The 23,073-nt window shown below is 45.0% G+C and overlaps 1 protein-coding gene across 1 annotated transcript in view; it reads right to left on the bottom strand.

Annotated features, from left to right (window-relative positions):
- The window catches only part of USP10 (ubiquitin specific peptidase 10), a 75,386-nt gene that overhangs the window by 8,604 nt on the left and 43,709 nt on the right, over positions 1-23,073 (bottom strand). The window contains exons 4-11 of the mRNA XM_021705692.2: positions 19,769-20,809; positions 8,475-8,566; positions 7,832-7,941; positions 7,357-7,412; positions 7,021-7,124; positions 4,541-4,640; positions 3,402-3,579; positions 604-769 (exon numbers count right to left, since the gene is read on the bottom strand). Of these exons, the coding sequence (XP_021561367.1) occupies positions 604-769; positions 3,402-3,579; positions 4,541-4,640; positions 7,021-7,124; positions 7,357-7,412; positions 7,832-7,941; positions 8,475-8,566; positions 19,769-20,809 (1,847 nt within the window). The remainder of the gene's footprint in view (positions 1-603; positions 770-3,401; positions 3,580-4,540; positions 4,641-7,020; positions 7,125-7,356; positions 7,413-7,831; positions 7,942-8,474; positions 8,567-19,768; positions 20,810-23,073) is intronic.

Genomic DNA, 23,073 nt, shown 5'->3' with positions numbered 1-23,073 from the left:
AGCAGAATATTCTCCCCGTCTCCTGACTCGGCTGACAAGTACACCCCATGAGGCTATCTGCTTCCCTTGACTGCTGAACACCTTTTAGTGTTTGAGTCTTTTAACTCAGACTTTTATCCTTTTCAGATCAAATGAAAGACTAACAGGCATGAAAACAGCTACTTTCTGTTTGTTGATGTCCCTGAAGACCTACCATCAAATGCAAAATAGCTACGTTTGGAATCCCTTTTCTCTCCTAACTAATCTCGGGAAACTGAGCTCTATAACATCAGGGATGTAAAGAAGCTATTTGGCCTCTGTTAGAGGTAGTACTGATTTTTTCCATATCATGATTAGACTACCAGAAAATTAAATGTAGCTCAGGATAAATAATCCCAATGATCATTACCTTGGGTTACATGGTTTAGAGGTAAAGGAGGTTGCAAGGAGCATCTGTTTCAACCATTTCATTCTAAAAAATGTGTAAACTCTCAGTCCAAAACAGTTAAGCAACGGGGTTAAGAGGCAGAATGCAAAAGCACTTCTCCTCACTCTTACTTCTGCGCTCTTTCCACCACGCCAGAGTGCCTCAGCACAAACGTTCAACATCAACTATTAGTATACCTCTTGTTTGGTTTTTGTGGTATAACCCTGGACAGATTCTCTTGCGACCAAGCTCTCCAATGCATCCTGGACCGTCCGGATCCTGTCAGACTGGATGTCCAGCTGCAAGGTGAAGAATGGCTGCAAAGTGGCCGACTCCTTTGAACTCTGCTGGTAAACCACAGACCTAAGAGGCAGAGACAAAAACAGAACACTGTTAAGAGACCACTCCTTCCCATTCTCCGTTAAGATGAGCCAGCAGGAGAAGAGGCATTAACTGAAAACGAGATTGCTCAGAATCATTTTCAGAAAACCAGAGAACAAAAAAGACAAAAATATACTGAATTTAAAAATAATCCTGCTAAATACCACCTCCTAAGTGTTTCTAGCAACTATCCACCAGCTGATCATTCTCCCAGCACAAGCACGCTGGAAGAAAACATAGTTCATCTTCCCAATTCCTTCACCTCCACTCCAGACTTTATTTCACACACCAGTCAGTAAATGCGCCTATCCTGCCGTGGCCTCGAAATGCTGACACACTCCATTTTCTCAAAGTATCATAGCCCGTTCTAATAAAATAGAGGAAACCCCAAGATAAACAGAGTATTTTTAATGGCACTTTTCCACTACAAAAATGATTTACAAAAGAAGAGGAGTAGGGTGTATATAATAAAAAATAAGTTAACATTCCAGGAAACAAGGCTACCTACCACCCTCAAGAAGAAGGGTGCCAATTCAACCTTGTTTTTCTTAGCTGGTTTTTCATTTCACTTTTCTTTTTCTAAGTTTTTCTGAGTAAAACTTGTGTGCTCGGCCCATCTCTCATTTAGCCCCAGCAAGGAAACATTCCAGGAGCTCAACAAGGAATTCCATTTCTGCAGTCTGAGTGACCTAGTTTACGAACAGAATCAAATGGGTGTGCGTGGGTATTGAAGCTTTATGGAGCAGATGCCGTGAAGAGCAAGCTGAAGGGCATCCCGTTCACACGCTGCTCTCCTAAAGCGCGGTGTTAGGATGCACCGTGACGCGCCCTCCCTTCGAGTGTCCGGACGTGGGGGCAACGGCCACTCCGTTGGTTCCAAGAGCGGCAGTGGGAGCAGAAGGCACTAAAACTGGTGAAGGAATCAAGAGGCGGTCCTCTTGACTCCAATGGCCTGGACTTTTATTCCGTGGCTGAGGGGAAAGGTGAAGAAAGGTGCTGGTTTTTCTGGGGGAAGTGAAAACCCACCCAAAGAGGGTGAATTTTAAAAGAAAAACCTTCCAGCTGTCTGAATAAGGAAGCGCTTCCTGATGGCTACTGCACACAGGAGAGAAGTTTCCTAAATTATAAAAAATAATTCCTACTTTTGCTTTATCATTTCTCAAAAATATCAACAATCAATTTCAACATAAAAAGACCACTGAGGCTAGAGGCCTGGCAGAGCCATGCAGTCCAAGCTAGAAATTTCTCCAAAGTGGATTCTGGTTTTTCCCACGGGTTATTTTCAAACACGTGTAGGCTCTTCGGGAATGTTGGCCTCAGTGGCCTTGCAATTTTGATACTCTACCTATGCGCGGGTCTGGCGCTGCTATTCTACCCACCGGGCTGTTCCTTCAGCCTCTCTCCCGTCCCTAAGGGACCAGCCCAAGAATGCTAACATCAGAGGTCTAATGCAGAGCTAAGGGCACAGGACAGTCTCCTCTCACTGCTGTTGCCTGACCTGGATCCCTGCTTCCCTTCCCAAAACGGCCCAGCCCAAGGAATCGCATCTGGCAAAAGCAAGTTACAGCGGGAGCAGTCAGGGGCTGGGCGTTTCCCCGGAGCACACCTGACCACAAGGCTGACGTGGAGAGTCCAGAACAGAAAGGGGCCCGCGGGCTCTAGCGCACACTGAAGAGCACAGAAATGACTTGTTCAGGGTGACAAGGTGGCATAACTGGCTTCTGAATCCCATCCGAAACAGCAGCACTGACTGGCCTGTGAAGGAGCCAGTGGACACGCTGAGGTTTTATTCGCCTATATTGAAAGGGGCTCAACCTAAGTTGTATCAGAGCAGAGAGAGACCGAACTAACTTTCCATTTCCATGCCTTGGAAAGGGTGTTACTTCTTTTGGATACAAAGCATTTGGGACCAGCGAAGACTGAGTCTCACTAAAAAACCACCCTCGTAGGATACAACGCGAGGCCTTCCGAGAGGAAATCCTGCCCTAACAAGGCCCTCTGGGACTTGGGATGACTGAACCGCCTTGGAGACGGCCCCCACGCTCCTGAGTCCCACATCACGGTGGTCCTGAACAGCTCTGACGCAATCAAATAGAAGCCTTCTGGAAGGATGTCATGGAAGAGCAAGGGGCAGCTGGTTTACGGGAACTGGGACAGAGGAAGGGCCCAGGCGCTCCGGTCCCAGGCGCCCCTTTATGTAGCACCATCTCCCTCCACACTCCCTTACCTTTCTAGCTCCCTTGGTTCTGGCGCTTAATACTCCTCCAGCCAGACACAAAGCATGTATTTCAACCTAACAAGTCTTTCTCTTCCTACGTAGCGGTGAGCAGCTGGCCTGAGGGAACGGAGGGCTGACTGAGGGAGGAAGCAGGGGTGACAGCGGCCGCCAAGCCCTGGGGGCCAGCGCCCTGTGCCGAGGTGTCGTGCGGGGTGGGAGCAGGGAAAGCACCAGGCAGGAGAAGCACAGGGAAGTCCAGGGACAGAGCGGGCACAGAGGCATAAAGGCAAGCCATCGAGTCCAAAATTTCTTAGACACGTCTTACACCTTCCCCCTTCAGTAAACGGCCAAACCCTGAAAAAGGCAAGCACTAAAGTATTCCAGAAAAGCATAAACCTGATGTGTCCACCAAAAATGCCAGTGATTGGGGTCTGAACAAACTCCGCATGGCGAGTGACTGAAGTCTTATTTCTGGGGCCCACTTGCTCCCATTCGTCCTCACTTCCTTCGCCTGGTTCTTCCTGCTCGTCTTCATTCACTAAGTGGCTTTTGGGTCCATTGGAAATGGTGAGTTCTGAAAAGGAGACAGTTCGCTTAAGCTACCATCAGCAACAATAACAGCAAAAAAATGTTTTAAAGAAAGGTTCTACATAAGCCACCTGTACAGAGTTGGCTTTAAAAGTGAAATCAGGGTGTGTCCTACATTCAGAACAAATGCAGCACGTACATCCGCTGGACCCCTGGTTGCATGAACCACCAAAGACAGCGTGCTTAGAATTGAGAAATCTGAAGGTGCACTGGAAAGTAGGCATTACTGTGTAATCAAAGCCAGTTTTCCTAATTCGGTAAGGGGCTTCGGTCATGCGGGAGAGCATCCTCATCCTCAGGAAATGCATGCTTTGGCATTTAGGGGCAAACTGGTATCTGCAACTTAATTTGTGTCACTCAGGAAACTGTGTGTGGGGACAGAGAGACAGACAAAGCATGACATGTTAGCAGACGCAGAATCCAGCGCTCATACAGGTATTCACTAACTATTCTCCCAGCTTTTCTGGATGTTTCATCATTTTCCTAATTAAGAGTTGAAGGGAAAAAAGCAAAGGTTCTGGATATATTTTAATTTATCCAAGCAGAACATTCACAATGGCCCATAAAGTAAGCAATGTAAAGATACCAGACTCACCCTAGTGAGAAGGTGACTTGAAGGGTCAATGACCGGGGTGGGGGGAAAGTAATGTACTACATGAGCAGGTGACATCTGTTCAAAAGGAATTTTTTTTTTTTTTTTAAAGATCTTATTTATTTGACAGAGACAGACACAGCGAGAGAGGGAACACAAGCAGGGGGAGTGGGAGAGGGAGAAGCAGGCTTCCTGCCGAGCAGGGAGCCCGATGCGGGGCTCGATCCCAGGACCCTGGGACCATGACCTGAGCCGAAGGCAGACGCTTAACGACTGAGCCACCCAGGCGCCCCTCAAAAGGAATTCTTAAGGAAAGGTTCTCACACAGTTTTGTGGCAAATAGACCACAACCTACTTTCATTATTTGGTGACAGGAGTTTCTTTAGGTTCAGCATTTCCTCATGAAGCCCATTTAGAATGAAGCCTAAGTACTCCTCAGCATCTTCTTGTCGACCCTGAAAAGGCCAAACGTGAGCACATTAATTTTAACTGATCACCATGCAAGGACTGCAGGGAATATTATACCCGCATATTCAGACGAGGTCTCCTCTTAAATTTTCAACAAGATTTAATGTCAAGTGTTTCCCAAAATCATATGAGCTCTCCTTTGGACCACTGAAATGGGTAGGCTGAGCGGTATGAGGATTGGGGAGGGGACGGGGGGAGAGACAGGTACACCTTTATGTCTGAGTATAGAATGAGTAGGGATTTTTATTGGGGTTTTTTTTTGTATTTTTGAAATTTTCTACAATAAATATACATTACCTATCTGATAAAAAAAAGTTATTAAACAGATGCTCTCTTGTTGATATGAAATAGAAGAACAGGAACTAGAGGTCTAGGGCCACCTCACTGCACAACCCCAGGGGCGAACGGTCACACTAGGAGTTGTGAATAGCAGCCCTGTGTGTCTCCTTCTATTTTTGATGATGGGCAACTACAGGGGAAAGGACCCAAATTATATGTGAAAAGCTCTATTGATTCAAAGATTTAACTAACAGTTGTATACACACACACACACACACCAGCAAAATCATTTATAGATGAGTCATGCAACAGTCACATATTTGTCTTATAATCTTGGGATTAGTTCCCATTTCATTCTTTGGAGAATAACCACATGTTCCAAGGATTTTCAAAGTCGTCTTCTTGTGGTCTCCAGGTATATTTGTTTGTTCCACCTAGAACTGCAGCTCTCAACAGACAGCAGATGTTCAGAGCCGAGTATGCCCCGCGTGTGTGGAAAAGGGCAGAAACTGGCTAGCTCAAGCAGCAGAAAGAGTTGACACAGCAGGCACGAGGCTACGGTTCTTGGAAAGGCCTGCTTGCTGGGTTGGTCCCTGGTTGGCATCTGGCAAGTTGGATTTGGGGAGGGATCCCCCCCATTCCAAGAAGTGAAAAGGGACTATGCCAAAATGGCGCAGTGTGGTTCATGGTGCACACCTGTTTTCCCTCTGCAAGTATGGAATTTTGGTTTGTGCTAGGCAGAGGATGCCTACGTGACCAGCCCTTGGTAAAACCCCTGGGAGTCTCCCATGTGCTTCCACAGCAGACATTTTCACATGTGCTGTCACACACTGATGCTGAGAAATTAAGTGCATTCTCTTGCTGCACCGGGAGCGCAGTTTCAAGGTTTCCCATGGACGTCTGATCTTGCTTTAGCGTCCCTGCACTAAATCCTGTGAGAACAGCCTCTGAGTCCCGTGAGTCCTTCCATCGAAGCACTGAATCGGAGGGTGGTGTGGGGGACCCAACAGAGCCAATATTCATGTAACTCTGAAAGACGCCTCTTTCCATGAACGTAACTTCGGAGCAGGATCTCGGTGGGGCTTGACCACAGGATGCCCCCTAAAATTCACTGCTTTACCTCCACCGCCACCTGAGCTGGACAGCCCTCCTCTGGCTTCTAAAGCATCGGTGTCTGCATCTATTTTAGTACTTCTCTTGCGGGTCTGTTTTCTTGGATGATAGATCTAATTCCCTTATTGGACAGGTGAGGTCTTTGAGGGCAGAGGGCACAGTTTAATCCATTTCTGCATTGCTAACATTCTATACCTTTCTCACTACCTGGGAAACGTAAATTTCGAGCTAAGCACCAACAGCTACGACAGGAGCAGGAAAGCATCCCCAGTGGTACCCCGCTGCACTGTCCTGGCCATTCACCCTTCCTCAGAACAAGGAGCTTCAGTATTGCTTTACTCAGCTTTAACGCAATTGTTTTGACAATTTTTCTCTCTGAATAATTTCCCTAGACATCATTTCAAATGCTTATACTGACTCATCACAATCTCTACGCAGACCTCCTTGGCCCTCGGTCCCATGCCTTCAGGAGCAAAGTGTATGACCACAGATGTAGATGAAAGAGGCAAGGAGCTACTAGAAACGTGTGAGTATGATGAAGCCCTAGCTCTCCTTAAGGCTGCCACGATTCCAGGCCCAATGACCAAGCTCTAAGAGGCAGCGCAGTGCTTAAGGAGCTGACTGTAACGCCAGGCTCTGTACTTAGGAGCTGTGTGACCTTGGACAAGGATCTCACTTTTCTCAAATGTAACAAAGAGACAACCATACTTTACTCACAGGGTTAATTAAGTAAGCTAACATATGAAAAGAACTTACAAGAGTACTTGGTGCACAGTAAATGACGCATCAGCTGGCCCTGATGATATTTTTAATATTCATTCAAGCAACTGACTCCGTTAACAGGCCCAGATCTACTGAGGACCCACCCAACCCCAGCACTGACAGTGCAGAACGAGCACTGAACAGGCAACGGCGCGGGCACAGACTGAAGCAAGAGGCCACCTTTCTAGGGGCTACATGAGAGCAATGCCAAACCTTTTCAGACAGGCTCGACTTGATGACTGTCAGAAGTCTGTAAATATACGTAGGTTCGAAAGCAGCTCCAGGGCGGATATCTCTCACGATTTTATCCCCAAGAGCTGCAGTGGAAACAGGACACAGATTTTCATGATGAAAAGCAAGTCAAAATGATGAAAAGCAGCATGACCAGAACTCCCCTCCACCGCACGCAGTGCTGAGAAGAGCACAGTTGTAACATCTCACATTTTAAAGACATTTTCTTTCCAACAAGACCGAACTTATGACATTCAGTCATCTGAGCTCCTAACAGTCCATACGTAATGGGCACCGGAAGACCTCATTTTTACTCACCTTGTCTGGGTTTTGGAGGTACTGGCATATTAGTAAACTCATTCATTAGCCGAACACTACAAACACGGGGGAAACAACAGTTTAGTACATTTCTTTAAAAAAGACATACTTTTACTAAAGAGCCTCGATGGTTAAGTAGAATATTTTAGCATGAAGATGGCAAATTTTAAGTAACCAATGCTATAACAGCTAGTGAGTTCTTCAATCTTTTCTCTGCAAGGTTTTGGTACATTTTATGTAACATACACACACTAGTAAACACTACACTTACGTAACTGAATCTAAAGAACACAAACAATGCTCCGATTCCATTTCTGGTTAACTTCCACATAAAAACATCAACAGTACATTTTAAAAAAATAAAATTATAGGACTCATTTGCAAGAAATTAAGAACCTTGCTAAACCATTTGAATTCAAATTATCAGAGGCGAAAACACCCAGCCCCGTAACACATTTGTAAGCCCCTTACTTACAAGCTATCTATCATGGGTGTCGACGTACAAGGCCTTTGCACTTTTGAATAGAGAGGAATGAACTTCATCAGGTGATACATCGGAGGGCAAGCAACCAGTGCCTGCAGTGTCTAAGTATTGGCAGTAAGGAAGTGTAAAGGAAATGAAACAGACACTCCAAATTTCTGAAAGGTACAGTAAACCCAAAGCATATAAACCTAAGTAAGCCAATGACACTGAAAGACTTACATATGTAAACATAAAAAAGAATAAACCAAATAACCATGAGGATAACTGCCCTGTGATTTCCACGTAAGGGTTTACTCTGCAATCAGCATTTACATACAAAAACTTGATTCGACCTAGATAAATCAATTAAAACAACATTTCCAATTTTAAGTGGACACGCTGCCCCATTCATCAGGGCCATGCTAATGAAAATAAAAGTCGCCTGATTCTGTCCCTCACCAGTCAACAATCATCTTTTTTTGCGGTCAGGAATTAACTCTGTTTATAAGCAAGGTAGGCAGACTAAGCAAGGAACCAAATTCTTGGACTCAAACTTTAGGGGAGAGGCCCCTCTGCTGCTGCACGAAGTCAAAGGCACGGGAGGAAGAGAGAAGTGCAGCCAGCCGGCCTTGGGGACAGCACTTGAGAAGGATACAGCGTTAATGTAGCACCAGTTTCCTTTATTGATCAGCCCACGGGGTTGCAATGACACTGGTTTATGTATTAGGGTTACATTCTCCAGTAACTCTGAAAGAGTGAAGAAGCATATTTAAAGAAGTTAATGACATCTAGTGAATAACATGGAAGTAAATGCTTATACTCTGGCGGAGTGATAAAAACCCCTTCGAGAGACCACATATCCAAAGAGGCGGCACATTGTGTGGAAGCTGCGTGCTATCCAACACCATGTACGATACTTAAGGATTAAAAATTTTAAAAAATATCTACCCCCCCCCCAATAAACACCAACACTTATTTATCTTTCTGTGGGAATGTAACTGCGGAACACAACAACTATTTTAACAAGCAGCAGAAAAGGCTAAGATACATGGCTAACAGAGGTGACAGAGATCTAAGAGACACAGGCTTCTCCCGGGCACGCTGAGGGCAAGGCGGGCCTTGCTAACAGTGCAGGCCCTCAGACACCAGTTACGGAGGGGTCCACAGGCAGAACCCGAGCCTCAGCCGGTGGGAACCCCCAGCACCTACTAGGGCACCCAACGCATCACAGCAGGCGATCAACCACTGTTCAGTGAAGGACAATACTCTTTTTCGGGACAACTGTCTCATACTAAATAAATTGTATTTTTCAATAGAATTCCAATTTATGGAATGTTTTGGATGCCGGAATGCCCTTACTCCATTTAGAAACACATTTATCCTCAGATTCGTCCTCTGACATCCCTCTTTTCTACAGCCTTCAGACAGATGTGAATGCCATGTTCGTATAATGCTTTAATACTTTAATTAAATGCTTTAAACATTTTTTTCAGAAATGCTTTAAAACAAGACAAAGTCTCCCCATGTCCCATTATGAATCTTGTACCAGTGACAGCTACAAGTTATGGACACCTTCTACACTCAACAAGCGCTTTACAACTTACATTTGGTAACTGGCTGCACTTAATCCTTAGTAATCCAGGAGAACCACCACTATCCCCCTTTCCCCAGTAAGGAAATGGGAGTCCCTGAAACGTTAACTAGCTTGCCCGTGATCACTCGGGAGCTATGTAGTGCAGCCAGGGCCTAAAATCCATGATCTGTGGCCATTCCACACTGCCTCCCTTTACTTTTAAACTGTGTACCAGAAAACGAAAAGTAAGTACGTGTACATGGGATGCCAGCATCCATCCAAGGCATCACTCCAACAAAAGTAGCCTTTCCATTCCAAAACACAGTTGTACTGGGAGGTCTCAGACTTAAGCATTAGCTGAAGAAGTTAATTTGCAAAATTCTAATGTCCGCATGCACCCACATACACACCCTCCCTCCCTCCCTCCCTCCTCTGAGAGTAAATGCCCTCTTTCCTCTAACTGAGGAAGCACAGAGAATAATTTCCCCATTTATAAAAAGTAAAGAATTACAGGCTCAAAAAAAACCCAATGGGATCTATTCAATTAGTCTGGGCTTATAAAGCTCATCTCTCTCCTACTATGGGGCACAGTACCGGGCTTCAGTGAGGACCACATCAGTTAGAACTCAACTACAAGCTCCATGTGAGAGCCCCCAGCACAGACAGTACCAGGCATGCGGTGAACACTGTGCTGGGGGCCTCATCTACACTGTTCATAATCATCCTCACGACGCTATCAAGGAGACACGGTTATCCTCCTCGCTTTACAGGTGAGAACACAGAGGTCCAGAGGCTTAGGGAACTGGTAAAGGCTGTGTACCTGAGCAGACACGGGACCCAGATCTGCACTCCCTCTCACAAGGTAACGGGCTCCGCTCTACAACCCTTCCACTCAAAGGTTTCCGTACTAACTTGCCTCGCGGGCTTGGGACCTCCCACTTACAACGGAGCTGTCCACTTGTCTCTGACACGTGTTGCCACGACAGTCCACTCTCTCCAGTGTGTGCCAAAGACCGGCAATTATTTAATATAATTACTCCGTAAAAAAAATCTGTACATTTTCAAATAAGCATCAATCCCAAATGACTATTCGTGCATGGCCCTGTAAATCTTTGCCATAGCACTTTTATATCTACAGTCATACTAAGTTTTTACATAACCATAAGACTCAAAATCAACTGCCCTCCTACCACAAGGACCTCTTGTTAAATGACCCGCTATCATTCGCCGAGCCCGGCCTGGGCACCAGGTCCTGGAAGCACAGAGGTGACTAAAAGGCGGCCCTGCAGCAGGAAAGCTTGTGGCCCAGTGAAGAAGGGGAAACCCAGTGCAGGCTGAAGGGGGATCTGTGGAGGGGATGCTCAGCCCAATCCACAGACTGGAGAGACCGTGAGGCGGCCAGGGGCCAATGACAGCAAACAGCAGCTGACACCACAAGTGCCCTGGCTGGGGTGATGGAGCCTTCCACCCGAAAGAGTAGGTTTCTTTTTGTTTTGTACAGTGATGAGATCACAAGTTTAGTTTCAGAGGCGCTGATAAGAGGTACCCAGATTACACCAGTCAACAGTGTACTTATACCCACAGAGCAGCAAGTAACAGATCTACACACACACACACACACACACACACACAAAGCCTGGGGCTGGCACTGCACATCCTGATGACACATACGTCAAGAGGAGTGATGTGTCAGGAGTGGAGTCCTAAGTACCAGCCATGTCTAAGGGACAGGCCAAGAAGAACCTGTACCATCTAGAAGGACAGGGCAGTTTGAATTCGTAATGGAGGTAGAAGCAGGTTCTAGGGCTCCAAAGAGGGAAGCGCAGAGGGGAGCCGCCCGAAGCAGGCCGGAGTGAGACAGGATGGGGTCACTAAGAGGCTCACAGGACTGTGGGAGGGAGGGAGCCGGGAAGGGCAGACTCACCACAGTTTATGGTGGGGAAGACAGGAAACAGCAACCTCCATTTCCTCTGATGATAGGGAAAAAGCAACATCTTCTAGGGTAGGGGTAGGGGCAAAAACGTGGGGAGGGGGTAGTTTAGGGACAGTAATCCCTGCTTAGTACAGACAATGAAGGAAAATGGAAAGAAAATGACCAGGAACTGAAATGTAAGGTCTGAAACTTCCCTCCCATGTTAACTGTCTCAACAGATTCAAATACATGTTTATAGCTGGTCAAAAGTACTTTGAATTAGTATCTTATGAAATAATAAAAAAATAACTTATGACCCTGCAGGGTGAGACCCTCAAGCCTACGCAATCAGAGCACATATCCCACTTAAACCTAACCACAGCGGACTTCGTTCCATCATTCATCCGGGAAGCAGCGTGTACTGGTTGGACAGAAACCTTTAGTTTCTACATCAACCCTTCCCTTGAAGCAATACCAGCTCCTGGCCATTGTTTTGGGTTCACTTATTTTAAGAAACAGGCAGGAAAAAAGCAGTTTCACTGTTTGGCTTCTACAATCTTAAACTCCAGTCTCTCAGCATCACCTAGTGGTCTGCTCAATAACTGCAAGTAACAAAACATTCCAAATAGCCATCTATCCACAAAATGAACAAGGTCAAAACTCAGACACATAATGTGGAGCAAAATGACACTCGGGACATTTATCAGAGAATGTACTGAACTAGCTTCAAGTCTTTAACATTCTTTAAAAGAGCCTCTGGTACAGGGGTGCCTGGTGGGTCAGTTAAGCGTCTGCCTTTGGCTCAGGTCATGATTCTGGAGTCCCAGGACTGAGTCCTGCATGGGACTCCCCGCTCAGAACGAAGTCTGCTTCTCCCTCTGACCCTCCCCCCTCTCATGCTCTCTGTCTCTCAAATAAATAAATATTTTTAAAATAAAATAAAATAAATAAATAAAAGAGCCTCTGGTACAGGGACGCCTGGTGGCTCAGTCGGTTGAGCGGCCAACTCTTGATTTCACTTCTGGTCGTGATCTCGGGGCCCCGGGGATCGAACGCCGCTTTGGGCTCTCTGCGCTCAGTGGGGAGTCTGCCTGAGATTTTCTTTCTCCCTCTGGTCCTCCCCCTGTTCACTCACTCTCTCAGTGCTCTCTCTCTAAAATAAATCTTTTAGGGGCGCCTGGGTGGCTCAGTCGTTAAGCGTCTGCCTTCGGCTCAGGTCACGATCCCAGGGTCCTGGGATCGAGCCCCACATCGGGCTCCCCGCTCAGCGGGAAGCCTGCTTCTCCCTCTCCCACTCCCCCTGCTTGCGTTCCCTCTCTCACTGTGTCTCTGTCAAATAAATAAAAAATCTTTAAAAAATAAAATAAAATATAAATCTTTTAAAACAGAGCCTCTGGTGTAATAGTCGTAAGTTTATAGATTAATATCTTTAAAGACTCAGAACATGCAGAGAAGAAACACTGAACAATCTAGATTTTCCTTAATCATTATGCTGCTATTCTAGAAAAACCTTCTCTACACGGGCAAGTCTTACGTAAGCTACAACAGAGTACCACTGTCGGGAGTGTCTTCCAGCTAGCCTAAACACCACTCTCAAAGTAAGACGGACGGACCAGAATGGAAGCAGCCTTCCCTGAAGGCACCTACAGCTGGACGCGGCCTTCCTCCACGGCAGCAGGCACCATGGACTCCACCTCATACCAGAGGTGCGCAGCTCCTTCCAGACAACTCCCCCACACTGCTCATGCTCTGCTGAGTCCTCCCTGGCCAGGTAACAGAACTTCCAGGCCTTCTTTGTCCCAGCCTCATCCTGCCATCCCAAGGTTCCAGCAGATCTCCTACTGGCCCCTGGACCCCAAACCCCTCTGCAAATGATTACTGCTCTTTCTGCTACTAAACGCAGACATCTGTGCCTGCCCTATCTTATTCTTTAGACGACACTCATGACGAGGCCGATTATTACTCACTGACCGAGATAGTGGGTGGCCTACACAAAGTACTTATTAAAGAGTGCGGGGGGTGCATTAAACATCTGGAGACTAAAGTTGTTGGTTATGGTAAATGACTCCATTCGAGCGTATTAGAAATGACCCAGTGGACTTTGAAAGTCATTCTATCACATTGTTCACAAAGCCTCCAGGTGCCCCCATGAAGGAGACAAGAGCCCAGGAAGACAAACCAGACAACCAGAGTTCAAAGCCTGGCTCTGCCACTTCATTTTAAAACCTGGAACGGGGGCGCCTGGGTGGCTCAGATGGTTAAGCGTCTGCCTTCGGCTCAGGTCATGATCTCAGGGTCCTGGGATCGAGTCCCGCATCGGGCTCCCTGCTCCTTGGGAGCCTGTTTCTCCCTCTGCCTTTCTCTCTCGCTCTGTCTCTCATGAATAAAAAAAAAAAAAAAAAATCTTTAAAACCTGGAACGGAAGACCTCTCTCCTCCCTTACAACAGAGCCAGCAAACCACACCATGCCCGGCTGCAGTGAAGACATGAAATAATGTAATAGGTGTGTAGAACACCTAGCAGGACAGCCAGCTCATCACAGGCGCTGATAATCCTTATTAGAAAATGAAGAACTGGGGCGTATGGGTGGCTCAGTTGGTTAAGCATCCAGCTCTTGATTTTCAGCTCAGATCATGATCTCAGGGTCTTGGGATCGAGCCCCATATCGAACCCCACGTCAGGCTCCGCACTCAGGGTGGAGTCAGCTTGAGGATTTCTCCCCTGCTCCCTCTGCCCCTCCCCGCCACTCACTCTCACAGGCTCCCTCTCTCTCTCTCTCTCTACAATAAATAAATCAGGGGCACCTGTGTGGCTCAGTCGTTAAGCATCTGCCTTCGGCTCAGGTCATGATCTCAGGTTCCTGGGACCAAGCCCCGCATCGGGATCCCTGCTCAGCAGAAAGCCTGCTTCTCCCTCTCCCACTCCCCCTGCTTGTGGAGTTCCCTCTCTCGCTGTGTCTCTCTCTGTCAAATAAATAAAATCTTTAAAAATCAATCAATCAATCAATCTAGGGGAAAAAACCGATGTAGATGGGAAGAGAGAGAAAGAAAACTTACGGGAAACTTTAAGTGAACCAATCGTTTTCAGTACTCTAATAAGTTAAATTACTTAAAATTAAGTGTTGAACATTTTGTGAATATATATAGCTCTATTTCAAAAGATATAAAAGCTTGTAAAAAACATCTTGTCTAGGATTTTCTCTTAAGAAACAAATACCGAAACAATGTCAAGTTTTGGTTTTGTAACATAGCGTATATTGGGCCTTTCCCCCTCAAGAATTTCAGTAACCATAAACTGAGCCAGACACCAACGTCTGACAAAGTATGTCAGTGTCCTCCCTCTTCTCCCGCCTAGGGAAACACACGTGCGCGCACGCGCATGTACTGATAATCCTTATTCTTGTCCACAGTCACCTGTCACTATTACCGAATCCTACTGCTATAATTCAAGTCAATTATTCTGGACCTGCAGATAAGCCAGGAGGATAACTGCTTTTACTGTTTTGGTGTAACTCTTGGCTCCAGTTCCATTTACTATTGTATTCCTATCCTGAAGTCCAACAAGCATTGTAATTACGGAGGTCAAAAGCATCAAGGCCAGGCAGGGCGCTGCCAAAGGACAGAAGGCAGGGCACTTCCTGAGCCTGAGGCTCGAAGACTGACCTGTGTTGCGAAGTCATCACTGCTGGTTCTATCTCACCTTCTTCTAGGACAAAAAATCAGAAACTGACTGTAGTAACAAACTTCTCCAGAGGCCTTTCCAATTCATTACTGTCCATGTAAGTTCCTACTTAGATCCACTGAGACGGCAACCTCAGGGAGGACGGCCTCCTGAACCCACCCTCTCACGGGGCTGGTGGGGCTGCCCAGAACAGTGTAACCAGAGCGGCACAGGAGGCCAGAAGGACTCCATAGCACGTGAAAGGTACAAAACTGAAACTGGCGTCTTCACTTCTGTAACAGTTTAAACATTAGATGGCTGGATTAAAATTCAACTCTCTTATGAAATCTGCCGACGGACAGAAGACCTTGAGTGGTTAAACAGCCTTTCTCATAGTTCAAGACATACACAGTAGCTCACGTGTGTTGCCGCAAATCATTCCCATGAAATGATTTACAAACTCAGTGGCAACACTTGCACTGTGAACTTTTAAGTCAATATAAGGCAGGATTATTTTTACACGTACTTTACGCATCAAATTTTGTTTTCCTAAAATTGGATGTAGAGGTCACATTACCATTTAAGTTCTATGAAAATACAAGGTAAGAACTCTCCTTGATTCTTAAGGCCAAGTAAGTGGCCTGTAGTCAACATTCTGATGCTGCTGACCTGCTTTTCTGTCCCCTTCCTCAACTACCCAGAACACCCTGCAAGTGTTTGTTTTCCTCGTTACATCACTTGGGAAGAACACGTGCTAGCTAGCCTGGTTACCTAATCAGGTGGAGGACAGCAAAGTAACCAGTAAGTACCGCTGTCTATTGGTTGTAAATCAACGTATGCTTTATAAGTGGAGGGGTCTCAATTCAGCTCTAGAAGACAGAAACATCATAAATACCAGCAAGAATATATACACACTGAATCAGATAGGGACTGAACTCTCCACCCACAGGCATGGATTCCTACAAACAGGTGCTATACCTTTTCAGCTTAGGGTATGCTACATTATCACTACTTTTGCTATTTTGGACAATTTGAAAAGGAAATGAAAAATATTTAAGAAAACATTTACCAAAGAAGACGTTAAGTATAAATATAAGCCACCAAAAATGATCAATCACAAGGTATGTATTTGTCAACATTTAAAATAAATACGGACACAGGAATTCATTTTTCTGAGCAGATCCAACTTGTAATGATTTTGTTGCTCTCTAGGAACAAATCTTAAGATATAAAACTACTGTGCAAAATCATATATTAAATAGGTTTTGACTAAAACTCGTAATAAATGGTATGACTAGGTGTTTCAATTTCCTCACAGGAAAGATTTTTTTAGAGCTGTCAAAGACCTGTTTACTTCATTCTCCTTCCACTGAAATTGTAACTCGTTTTATGTGGGCCTTCAACCTAGTCCTTCTCCTTGCCCACCATTATTTCCACTCCTTTAAAACAAAATACATGACTGCAAGATTTTAAAAGCAAAACATAAAATACAAAATAGCTCTATCTGTGATTCGAAAGCATTTGATACAATTTAGGTTTGGGATATGATAAATGTTTCTTAGTAAAAACCCCGGAAAAGGTAAACGTTCATCACAAGGACATGTGTGCTTCATTGCAAGGTCACATGCGCTGCCCCGGCTCTGGGCGCCAGCAATCCCTGTGCTACTTGCGTTCGTCACACTTACTCGCAAACGTGGACAAATCTAATATTTTGCAACCACTTTCAAATACAAACTACTAAGATTTTCAAGTTTCTTGTTCTCACCTCCTGGTTCAGTTGTTCCTACTGAAAAGTGGAAAATGTTCCCTCTCAGAATGCCAAAAACCACTCGCTGAAACAAGGACCCCTCTGCAAGCCCATGCAGGCTTCTGTGTCGGTTCCCACTTCCTGCGGGGAAGGCACTCAGCACCTCAGGACAAGTGCTCTTCCCTTCCAACTCCTTAAATCAGAGTTTACACTTAAGAAGAAACAGCCAATGGAGCAAAACGGTGACAGTCTAAACCAAGAAAGTAAAAGCAGAACCCGCTCAAGTAATGGATAAACAGTTACAAGTAATCACGAGCTGGCTGTATTTCCGTTCAAAATGCCTTATGTGGTGTTCTTATTCTTTGTTTACAGTTGGTGTGTCCTATTTTGTATTTCACTGGTAGTTATACAAAAATTAGTTGGCATTTATGAAGCACAGACTTAATGATAGGGCAGAGAACGCAGAAATGTGGACATCCAAAATAAATGAATGTGGGCTTAAAAAAAAAAAATCAACTGTGGACATTGATATTATTCTAAGAATTCAAAAAAAAATAAACTTGATGTCTGAAATGCTCCCTCCCTCTTTTCCCCATAGTTAATAAATATAATAACAAACATAAAAATTACTCTCTTAGTAGAACCAGTTAGATGCTTATGCTAATTCTAGGATAACCAACATCAATCAAGAGATCTTTTAATGGAACTAGCATCTCACACAGTTAAGTGCTGTTTAAAACAAGTGAGCCTACATTTAAAAGCATGCCCATTCAAGGGAAGTTTGTGGTAGTGGATCTTACTTAAACTGAATATGGTTCATCATTTTTATAAAGTAAACCTCTACGTAGGAGAATATAACAAAGGGGAAAACTTCCAAGCAGCACCATTTTACCTAAGCTGTGTGTGATCCCAAGAGTCATTTAGTCTCGGCGCTGCTGCTGCGTGGGTTTATAGGAAGCACCACTCAAAACTGTCAGCAACTACATTCCAGATTTCTAAGGCTCCGTAAAAAGGCTCAAAAGAATGAAGTATTTTTTTTTTTTAAAGATTTTAATTTATTTATTTGAGACAGAGAGAATGAGAGAGACAGAGAGCACATGAGAGAGGGGAGGGTCAGAGGGAGAAGCAGGCTCCCTGCCGAGCAGGGAGCCCAATGCGGGACTCGATCCAGGGACTCCAGGATCATGACCTGAGCCGAAGGCAGTCGCTTAACCAACTGAGCCACCCAGGCGCCCAAGAATGAAGTATTTTAAAAAGAACTACAGTTTTGCTCAGATAAGTGAAACATCTTCTTAACTGGACTAATCATAGGATTAAGGAAATAAACCTGCTGGGGAGGCACTGCCTCAACTCACAAATACTTGGACTGTGCCCAGCAACGCTCTCCCCCGCCCCCATACAAGTAGCTGAGAGCCTCCACAGCAGGTTACCTACCTGCAAGTTAACAGCAGAGGTGAGCAGGTGAGATTTTAACAAACGCACAACACAGCAAACTATGTATCAAACTACATTTAAAGTCATAGGATTAAAATGTTTCAAAACATTTAAAATGAAGTTTTTCTTATTTTAAATAAAGACTGAGAAAATTTCCTAGAAATGGGAGGTTTTTAGGAACAGAAGTATAACACTTTCATAACTTTGAACTTAGAACGCACATTTTTAAAAGCATCCCACTAATGCATTTCTCATATAGAGTTTAAAAATAAAACCTTTAACATACCGATCTATATGAAGGTTTACACTGTCTTACCCTGACTGTGACAGCTTTCTCTTGCAATGAATACATTCCAAAAGTTATAATAAAGAAACCACCTAACTTTAAAATATATATATATAAAGCCCAAAATGACTGGCCGACCAATTATCTTCTCATTTCAAGAGAACTCGAGGGGCGCCTGGGTGGCTCAGTTGGTTAAGCGGCTGCCTTCGGCTCAGGTCATGATCCTGGGGTCCTGGGATCGAGCCCCACATCTGGCTCCCCGCTCAGCAGAGAGCCTGCTTCTCCCTCTCCCTCTGCCTGTCACTCTGCCTATTTGTGCTCTCTCTTTCTCTGTCAAATAAATAAATAAAATCTTAAAAAAAAAAAGAGAACTCGAGACACCAAGATTATTCAAAAGGATGTGTTGATGGAACTGTGACCATTCATAAAAGGGTGTGTATTGTGCAGATTGCTACTGGAACTGATCCTCATCCTGGGAACAGATGCTGTCAGGTGCTCCAAATGTTAAATCAGTACATTTCACATAAAGCCTAAATGAGACAGCTTATCTTAATTCAGCTAATGAGGCAAGAATCTGAAGAGCTTGCTGCTGAACTTCTTGGTATGGTGAAATCTGAAGAAATACTCTGGCTTCTGAGACATGTACACAGGTACACAGTCCCTGCATTTCTGACTTCCTAGTTTAACTTAGAAACAACTGCAGATTATGCAGCTGTTTTTACTGAAATCCGCCCTCCTCCTGAGCCTGAGCACTCGAAACAAAGCATAAACTTTGGCCTAAATTGTTGCAGTTTTTCTTTTCCTGTCAACAGCTAACCTTGGTGTTCTACAACTGAGTAAAATCCATTTACTCAATCCAAAACAGGCAATAATAAGAAAAAAACCCAAATGCCTTCTTACATCCTCAGAAATACAGAACAGAAACAGCACAAAGTGAGTCCAACTCAAGGATTACAAAGCAAAGGTGAACAACAGCTGTGACACAGGACAAGGGCATTCTGCTCCCTCGCTGGAGCAGAATTACTGGATCAAAAAGCAAGGACATGGAAATGCACTCTGTCAACAGAGAAAGACTGGTAATAGACATGGAGTGTTCACTTAACATAAAGGTATGAGCCCCCAACCCACCCGCATTGTGCTGAAGTATCATTTTATTTCTAGACAGAAAGCATTTAAGGATAGCCAGTCTTAAGAAATTCCTATGAGCACACAGGTCACCTACTACTGCTCTGGGTAACAACCTAGCACACAGTTTTATCAGCCCAGACAGCCTCAAACTTACTCAAAAGGAGCAGAGATCTGCTCCCACCTTCACTTTCAACTCTTTTGAACTATACCTGCAATCTTTATGGCTACAGGATCCTCTGAAACTGGAACAAGCCCTTCTTTGACTTCAATCTGCTTTTCAGAGACCAGGGGAGATGTGGCAGGAGGGGAATACTTAGTTTCCACAGAAGCCACGGGCAAGGAGGAAGAGGGCTTAGAATCATGAAAAAGACTGGCCCATGACTTAGGCTGGCTAGCGGGAGCGGTGCCCGCCGCAGAGGCCGGGGCGTCGGCAGCAGGGGAAGCGCTCTCGGCTTTAGCTGGGTCCGAGTCCGGGCTTTCCACAGTGTGCAACTCAACTCCATTGGCAGCTGAGCCCTCAGCGGAGGATTCAAGTATTTGCCCATTAGCAACTCCAAGGTTTTCAGTAGTATGAGTTCCCATGTAAGGCTGCGCCACCGCTGTCCTCAACAGGCTGTCCCTGCCAGTCTCTGCAGGGAGGCAGGACTGTTCCAGGTCAGCCCCATGGCAGCCCTCGGGCTGCCCTGCAGTCCTCGCATCGCCATCGAGGGCGCCGGGGAAAGGCCCACCAGGCACAGCGTCACTGACGAAGTCCATGGAATCCTGAAGGCTGTTAAAAGTCCTGCGTGTCCCCGACAGGGGCACATCGCCCACTAACTCTGCATCCTCTGAGCCTACGCTGTTTGGGACTGCTGGATTGGCATGGCCATTGACCAGGGCTTCCGTGGGAATACCACCCTCACCACCATCCTTCAAGTAACTGTAATATCCTGGGGGACGTTTTTTCTTCTTTTTACGCTCCCTTTGTCCAAGACCACCCGCGACACCATCACTTTCTAAAACTTCCACCTCTGCGCTCGAACTGCCATCCAGGGCAAGAGCAGAGCCTGGGTACTGGCAGTCAACAGAGCTGTAGGTCACTTCTTTATCTAGGTCATCAGGGGTCTTTTTGGAAGTTGTGCAACTGAGAATAAATTCAGGGGCCTGAGGATTCAATGTGCTTGAAATACTGTAGTTGGGAGTTCTCGGCAAAGTGTCATTGGGTTCAATTACTTCATTAACGCCAAATTCAATTCTCTGATATTCTTGTCCTGTTTAGAAAGAAAATGATCAGTAAATATGGCATTAGTTAAGAACACAGCTAACACAAACTATAAGAGCCTCAATAATTATTTTCTTTTTGAAGCTAAACCTTAAAGTCTTCTAATTAACACAGCTATGACATTTCATTTCTGTGACAAATAATTTGCCAAAAATAAGTAATGACTATAAAACCGTATTTAATGTTAGAGCTATGATAACCAGAAACCGGTATTCATTTTCCACTCTCAGGGTAGCTTAGGGAGACTTTCAGAAGGTAGAAATTTAAATGAAATTATAATAAAAAGCAAATAATATTTTGCCTGTCTAAAAACACCCCTCAATGAAATCTGACTTTATTGGCTTACTTTCTGAGACTAGGGTGTAGGTATTTGGACAACTTAAAAAGAAAATCATGACGACTAACTTAGGGATTTAAAGTCACTGCTATATTTATGGCTTCCCTAATTAGTGTAATTTAGTAATTCAGAAAGTATGCACTATGCCAAGAGTTCATCCTCTCTATAAAAGTGCTCTTCAGAGGCATGCTCTCAAATTCTCCATCTCCTGACCTCCTCCACTGACCACCTTATCTGCAGTCTGCAGACAGCCTTGCATGAATGCATGTAAATGTGCCCTAAATGAACTCATAGTGGATCAACTCCAAGGCTGGTGACAATACTTCCAAAAATACCAAAGGACAATTAGGACTGCAAACTTTTAAAAATTTCTTTGGAACCCTCCGATACTTCCTGTCAACTGGCTAGCGGGAGTATAGACCATCTATACATTCTACCCATCCCAAAATGTACATTTTTTTCATAGCTCACATTTCTGAAATTAGGTTAAGTTGTAGAATCAGCTGCATCTTTCAACAGACGTCAAGCATCAGTGTCATCTTAAATCTGATGAAACAGTTATAAACTCTGAAGTTAAGGAAAGGACACATGCCTTTTCATTTATCCATAATGCATAATTGAAGATCTCTCCGAATCTAGCACAAGAGGCCAACTTCTTCTCAAGGCAAGTATTTAAAAAAAAAATCATACTACCACAAGGACTGTGCTCTACTACAAGTAACTTAATATTTTTCACCTTGGAAGTTTTTCAACAAGCAGCCCCTAAGAGAGGCCCGTTATATGCAAGTTAGTTGGGGACAGGGACGCCACCAGTCTCCTAACTTCATCTGCTTTGTGATCACACCTGGGAGGCAGGGGGTACACCTTCCCAACAACAAAAAGCTCCTGAAAAAGAAATACTAATGATGGCTATACTTAACAGCACATTTTCATATAAAGTCACCAATATAAGCATTTGAATCCTTTGGCCTCTGAGCACTGGTCTTTTTTTCCTTATTTTGAAAACAATCACCAAAGAGAAATTAATTTCTCTATTATCACACCTAAGAGTAAACTGTCCACTTTGACTTGAGGTATCGCCTACTCCGTGACACCTCGAGGCTGCAATGCTACTACACGGACTGACACGGATGTACGTGAGGAAATGAACGCTCCACAGGGGGGAGGCTCCCCTTCGGAGACTGTAGGGTGCAACGTGAAATCAAAACGGACGTGCGTTGTGGCATGCAGCCTGTGCAAGAGTTTAATTATTTCCAATAGACACAGTGCCTTCCACATTTCAATCCTTACTCTTATCATATCACAGAATATTCTAGAATGTGATAGGACATTACAGAACCATTTCAATATACTAAGTTTATTACCAAAACATTCACCCCGTAGCGGGTCTGACCGTACCACTGAAGGGCAGAGAGTCCTACCCAGAACAGTTCCTCTTCTTATCCACAACACGTCTCACGGACACACGTGCACACTGCACTGCACAGAGAAGGAGTCAGCACGGAGCCCAATCTGTGGGCTGAAGGAGTGGTGAAGCCTGCAAACCCAGGCTTGAAACAACACAGTCGATGCATCAAGTGAATGGGGCCTCCGTGCTCAGGCCACGCAGACAGTGGGTTGTTGGGAGAAGGAAAACTAACTCAAATAAAACAATGTCATCCCAACACAGCACTCTGCCAAGCGTGCTCCTGCAGCGCCCAGGGTGCTGGACAGGCCCCACAGTCTGCAATGCTCGGGGGCCCCCAGAGACTGTCATGCCCTCCATGTCTGAGAACTGCTGCTTAAGTGGCCTCCTCAGCTGATTTCTCCAATTAAGAGAGCACCTAGCGCACCTAGCTGTGTGCAAAGTGCTTATTATCACAGAGGGCACAAAGATTAGTATGGCAAAGTCCCTGCCTCAGGGAGTGACACTGACT

Source organism: Neomonachus schauinslandi, chromosome 16 (assembly GCF_002201575.2).
Source record: "Neomonachus schauinslandi chromosome 16, ASM220157v2, whole genome shotgun sequence".
Classification (NCBI taxonomy): domain Eukaryota; kingdom Metazoa; phylum Chordata; class Mammalia; order Carnivora; family Phocidae; genus Neomonachus; species Neomonachus schauinslandi.
This window is presented reverse-complemented; position numbering and strand designations above follow the sequence as displayed.